This window comes from Boleophthalmus pectinirostris, unplaced genomic scaffold (assembly GCF_026225935.1).
Source record: "Boleophthalmus pectinirostris isolate CB_2022bp ecotype Guang Dong unplaced genomic scaffold, ASM2622593v1 HiC_scaffold_16, whole genome shotgun sequence".
In the NCBI taxonomy this organism is placed as follows: Eukaryota; Metazoa; Chordata; class Actinopteri; order Gobiiformes; family Gobiidae; genus Boleophthalmus; species Boleophthalmus pectinirostris.
In genome coordinates this window covers 5,979,119-5,985,480 of record NW_026571095.1, presented here as the reverse complement: position 1 = coordinate 5,985,480, position 6,362 = coordinate 5,979,119, and the positions used below count along the sequence as shown (strand labels likewise).

At 39.7% G+C, this 6,362-nt stretch overlaps 1 protein-coding gene across 1 annotated transcript; it reads left to right on the top strand.

Annotated features, from left to right (window-relative positions):
* The first annotated feature begins 1,094 nt into the window (after positions 1-1,094).
* Positions 1,095-2,445, top strand: LOC110174807 (relaxin-3-like). The gene is made up of 2 exons (XM_020940916.2): positions 1,095-1,284; positions 2,228-2,445. Exons 1-2 carry the CDS (start codon positions 1,095-1,097, stop codon positions 2,443-2,445), a joined length of 408 nt encoding a protein of 135 aa, XP_020796575.2.
* Positions 2,446-6,362: the final 3,917 nt, after the last annotated feature.

Below are 6,362 nucleotides of genomic sequence, written 5' to 3'. Positions count from 1 at the left end.
AAGCCAATGTCCTGCTGCAAATAGTGAAATATTCAGCAGAAAATGGTAATTGAGCAGCAGAAAGACAGTTTGGAGTGAGCGAGAAACTTATGAGGGGCTGGTGGAAAGTGGAGGATGCACCATGTGACTTTCCTCGAAGTCACTGAATGAATCGACAAAGCCTGAACTTCAGTGACAACAGAAACGGAACTGATGCTGAGTCTGACGACAGCTACACAGAAGAGGAAGCGGCCTCCGTTTACCTCATGGATCCACGGTTAGCCTCCAGAGGCTGAGCAGAAGTGACACAGAGGATGAAGAATTCAATGGATTTAGTGATTTGGAGTGAGATCGTGAGTTTGGTAAACTTGTTGTTTTGTTTATGCTCTAGTTATCTGAATAATTGTTAATATGTTACATTGACATATGGGCCTGTTCAGCCTGTTGTTCTCTCTTCTGTTGTTATTACTGTAACTTGCCTTTCAAGATGAAAGGTCGGTTCCTGGTCTCTGATTTTATAAAATACATTTATCCAAAAATATGACTTATTTATGTTTTTTCTTCTTCATTATGCATTTTTTGGCTGGTGCAACTTACTCCAGAGCGACTTATAGTCCGAAAAATACAGTAAGACAAAAGTATAAAATCTCAAGAGGAAGACAGTGCAACAATAGAAATAGAAATAGAAAGCCTTTATTGTCATTATACAGTATAATGAAATTCAGAGGGATATAAACAGTGATATGATAATTGACAGGACATAGGGTTATCTGTTACATGCACTACATTCCATATTAGAAATGAAAACATGTTTGTTTGTGATTCCTGGACGTCTGGCCAAAGCCCTCCTCCTTCTTCATGACCAAACACTATCACCATAATGTTCTTCCTGTTACGCACACCTGCATGTTTTGGAGCAGAAGTCATGTCTGCTGTAATCTAAATGAGCTCTTCATCCTTGACGGACCAGGGTCAGGACATACTTTTCCCTCGCCAAGGCTGACCATCACGAGAAGAATCTGTCTCCTCAGCACTTGTGGCCCGCTATAAAATGTCGGGAGCTGCGGTGACCCTCCAGCTCATTCTCTCGAGGCTGTACCCGCTCACAGTGAAGCATGTCTGGGCTTGATCGGGTGCTGTGTCTGCTGGTGGTGGGCCTGGCGGTGCAGGGTGTGGTTGTGGAGGTGGAGGGGCAGGAGAGCATTAAGATGTGTGGGAGAGATCTGATCCGTCACGCCGTGTCCTACTGCGGCAACTCCAGGCTGAGGAGGGCCGTGTTCACGCTGGAGGAGCCACAGCGGACAGGTAAGAAGAAATCATCATGAGCAGGGCTGACTGGATACTTGTGACATCACGCTGGGGGTGTTCTACATGTACGTCTATGGTGGAATGTTCGGCAGTTACTGTGGAGACAAAATTTTATGTTTTTTTAGTCTGAAAATGCAAGAGAAAACACAAAATGGATTTAAACAGCACATTTTCAGGAGCCTGTGATCAATACAAACATTCACAGTTCTGTTGATGTGTTTGACTTCAATAAGACTGAGAGGCAAAAAAAAAAAAAAAAAAGAAATTGAATTTTTTGGAAACACTAATGTTTGCTATGGTACTTTAAACGGTCCTATATTTCACAAAACTGACTCTTGGGAGCTTTAAGTCATGACAGAATGTTTACTTTGAAAAAAAAAAAAACATACCTGAAGTTGTTTTTTTGTTTCATTCACACATTTGAGTCACCCTTTATTATGAGTCTGTTTACATCTCCAAGGTCCAAATGCTCTGTTCCACCTTGTGATGTCATTATGTATTCGTTTTCAAGTGTCTTTTTACCTTTAGTTCAGTAGAGTTTGGCAATTCCAGGGCTGAAATGATCCAAATGATTCTAGTGAAGGTGTATGAAATTTAAAAACATAGTGGAGCACTTCCTGTATTACCACATGACATCACACAGGAGAAAAAACAAAACACAAGTCCAGGTCTGTTTTGGATGAGGAAACTACATTAAAACAGATCAGAAAAAAAAAAACATAATACAGAAACTTCAAAACCTGCAGCTTTGGCGATTTGCTAAGTTTGTCTTTTCAAATTGTGATTTCAGTCTGATTGTTATTAAAGTCTGCAAAAAAGTGTAGACTTATTTTTATGAGTTATTATTATTATTATTATTATTATTATTATTTTAAATGGCTCTGTGATATAAAGTACACGATTGTAGAAAAGCTCTGATCTCTTCACTGTTCACTCACAGAAGACCCTGCCTCATCCAGCCAGGAGCAGGATGCCTCCTCTGGTCCCTCACCTGTCCTGTCACAGCCAGGGAGCGACAGGGGGCACGGGGAGGACATGGAGGCTCTGGTGGCTCGCTGGCTCCCCCTGTCTGCTCGCATGAGACGCACCGCCCTCAAGATCTCGGACCTGTGCTGTGAGAAGGGCTGCAGCAAGAGGGAGCTCGTCCAGTTCTGCTGAAGTGACCACAACTAAATTATTCATATTTTAGATTTTAGAAGATTAAATTATGAATTATATATAATACAGTTTTGTACTGATAATGATAGAAATGTAATGTCATGTCATAATAACTATTTATTTCCTTATTAAGTGTACCTATATTTAATTAACCAATATTTAAAATGGGACTGGACATAACTGCAATAAAACATAAAATGCATTTTTCTTTAGTTTTTATTTATTTATTGAAAAATCTATCAATATCACTAGAAAGAAAGCTCAAACAAAAGTGCCAGTGCAACAGGTAGAATCATCAGATCCAATGTCAGGGCAGTTTGAGGTGAGTAACATTCCTCAGGACAAAAGTGCCCCTCATCTGTGTCCTGCACTCTGGGTATCATCATCATCATTTAGAGGGAAAATATTATATATATACTGCTCAAAAAAATATACTTGTCAAACATGCATACAAGCATGAGACTGAGAAGCATTTTGAGTTGCAGAAATGGCAAAATGAAGTAAATGAAGTAGCCTGCCACATCATTATTTCACTTTGATTTTCAGGAGGTCTATAACATCAATCCCTCTGTGGGCTCAGATTTGTATTTCCATTAAAAGAGGAGCATCCTTTTGTTCCTAAGGCATCACCCTGTTCATATTTGTATAAACACCCAGCTTTTTTTAGTCACATTGAGATCGGATGTGTTTTCAAAGTGTTTCTTTAATTTTTTTGGAGCAGTGTATTTATACTATAATCATTATATATTTATTTGTTTTGGGACAATAACAGTCAACCAAAATATTAGACATCTGTCTACCAATTTGGATAAATTGACATGAAATAAAAACCTCTATATTTCTAACATCATTTTGGAATATTTTAACCAACCAGAAACCACCTATAACAAAATAAAATGTTGTCCTAATATAATTATGCTATGTCACCTTTTTGATTTAAATCTTTGTGTAAAAAGTGCATCTTTAAACTGCCTATGTTTGGATTGGCTGAGCAGCCCCTGTTGTCTTCTCACATATCACCACTTTTCATTCAAAGCTTGTACCTGTGGTGTGACTGAGGCCAGCCACCATGAGCAGAAACAGGAGCAGAAGCAGGGGGCAATGTGCACTCAATGATGCCACTGCATTTGGTTGTTGAGAGAAAACAAAAAACAAACAAAACAAACAAACAAACAAACAAAACAAAAAAAAAAAAAACTCTCCAAAGGTTAAATCTACAAATCTTTTCCCTGATTCACATTAGTGACAAGGGCCAAAATCCTACTTGTTATGCAAAAAACACCGTGACAACCACCATAGCAACCACTATAACAACCACCACAACAGCTATGGTGGTTGCTATAGTGGTTCTCATGGTGGTTGCTTTGGTAGTTGCTATGGTGGTTGTTATGGTGGTGATTGTTATGGTGGTTACTATGGTGGTTGTTATGGTTGTTATGGTGTTTGCTATGGTGGTTAAGGCTGTTGCTTTGGTGGTTATTATGCAACAACCACCATGACAACCACCATAACAACCATAACAACCACCATAGTAACCACCATAAGAACCTACCATAGCAACCACCCTAGCAACCATAACAACCACCATAACAACCATAACAACCACCATAGCAACCACCATAATAATCAACTACCATAGCAACCACCATGACAACGATAACAACCACCATAACTACGACCGTAGCAATCACTATAGGAACCACCATGACAACACCAAAACAACCATAACAACAACCATAAAAACCATCAGAGCAACCACCATAACAACCAATATAATGTTATGGTGCTTGTTATGATGGTTGTCATGGGTGGTTGCTATGGTTGTTGTTATGGTGGTTGCTATGGTGGTTGTTATTGGTGTTATGGTTGTTTTGGTGGTTGCTATGGTGGTTATCAACCACAAAAACCACCATAACCACCATAACAACCATAACAACAACAACAACCACCACCATAGCAACCACCATAACAACCACCACCATAGCAACCACCTTAACAACCACCATGACATCTACCATAGCAGTCACCCTAGAAACCACCATAACAACTACCATGACAACCACCATAGCAACCACCTTAGCAACAACCATAACTACCAACACCGTAACAACCACCATAAAAACTACCATAACAACAACCATCGCAATGACCATAACAATCACCATAGCAACCACCATAACAACCACCATGACAACCACCATAGCAACAACCATAACATCACCATGACAACCATTATAACAACAACCATAGCAACCACCATAACAATCCCCATAGCAAACACCATAGCAACCACCATAACAACCACCATACCACCCACCATAACAACCACCATGACAACCACCATAGCAACCACCATAGCAACCACCATAACAACCACCCTGACAAGCACCATAGCAACCACCATGATAACCACCATAGCAACCACCTAAGCAACCACCATGACAACCAACAACATAACAACCACCTTAACAACCACCATGACAACCACCATGACAACCACCATCGCAACCACCATGACAACCACCATAGCAACAACCATAACATCACCATGACAACCATTATAACAACAACCATAGCAACCACCATAACAATCCCCATAGCAAACACCATAGCAACCACCATAACAACCACCATACCACCCACCATAACAACCACCATGACAACCACCATAGCAACCACCATAGCAACCACCATAACAACCACCCTGACAAGCACCATAGCAACCACCATGATAACCACCATAGCAACCACCTAAGCAACCACCATGACAACCAACAACATAACAACCACCATAACAACCACCATGACAACCGCCATAGCAACCACCTTAGCAACCACCATAACAACCAACACCATAACAACCACCATAGCAACGACCAGAACAACCACCAGAACAACCATGGTGGTTAGTCAACTTCTAGGTAAATTTGTGTGAAAATAAGAAAGAAAACATATATACTTTAGTTAACATAGGTACTAAAACATTGATGAAAGTTTTATAATATTCCCCTGAAAGTCCCTCCACCCCGGTGATTTGCCATTCTTTATTTTAACAATGCCTTTCCTTATTTCTTCCTGTGTTATAGGACATGTTACTGAGTCAGCTTCTTCTGTGGTCAGTTTTGCTAATTTGATAGATTTTAGAAAAGTTTCTATCCTATTCTCCTTCCCAGGCAGATGTTCTTTCTCATACAGCTAATCGCCAAACTGGCAGATCTTGGCTTTATGAAAGCTTCCCCCTTTATGAGTTAATAAATTATCTAGTTTCTTTCTGTTTTCTTTCAGCGATGTTAACACTTTTTTGTCATGGATATGTTGAATTACACCTTTGTCTTTTTCTTTTGGTTATTATGACTGAAAAAAAACACATTCTTCTTTTAACCCCTGCAGTCTGTAACAGAGCTGCTGAGAAAAACTCAGAATGTCCCAGATCTGGTTTTCTAAGAATCATTAGACCTAAAACACTGAAGAAAAATAAGAAAAGAAGAAGAAACACAATTCTCCAAGATTTTAGCCTTTAGGCATGTTAGGCCTCACTGCTTCGTTTTTGTTCAGTTTTTTGTCCAAAAAAAAAAAAAAAACTGTTAAGTTCTATGATGCCTCAGTGGCTCGGTGGGTTAAGGTTAGAATTTCTCCCTGTGTTTGAGTATTTGTTCGTTTTTCAAGACACTTGGGTTTCCTCATCCACCCAAAACATGCACCATTTTTATTATTATTTATTTTATTGAATATTTTTGACACAGTGTGAAGACAAATGTGAGCCTAGGTTTAATTTTTCCCCCTGATTGAATAAATAAGAGAATGATCAGAAACAGCAGTGGAATGTGGTCAGGTTTTGAGCTTGTGCAGTACTTCCTTTTCTCCACTAGATGGGGGCATGAACTCACTGTGCATGACTAAGCGGCTCCACAGAACTC

What these genes read in the sequence shown, in the direction of transcription:
- LOC110174807 (XM_020940916.2), top strand. Translation starts at nt 1,095, where the DNA reads ATGTCTGGGCTTGATCGGGTGCTGTGTCTGCTGGTGGTGGGCCTGGCG. An exon ending in GGAGGAGCCACAGCGGACAG is followed by an intron (nt 1,285 to 2,227) that starts GTAAGAAGAAAT and finishes GTTCACTCACAG; the next exon opens with AAGACCCTGCCTCATCCAGC.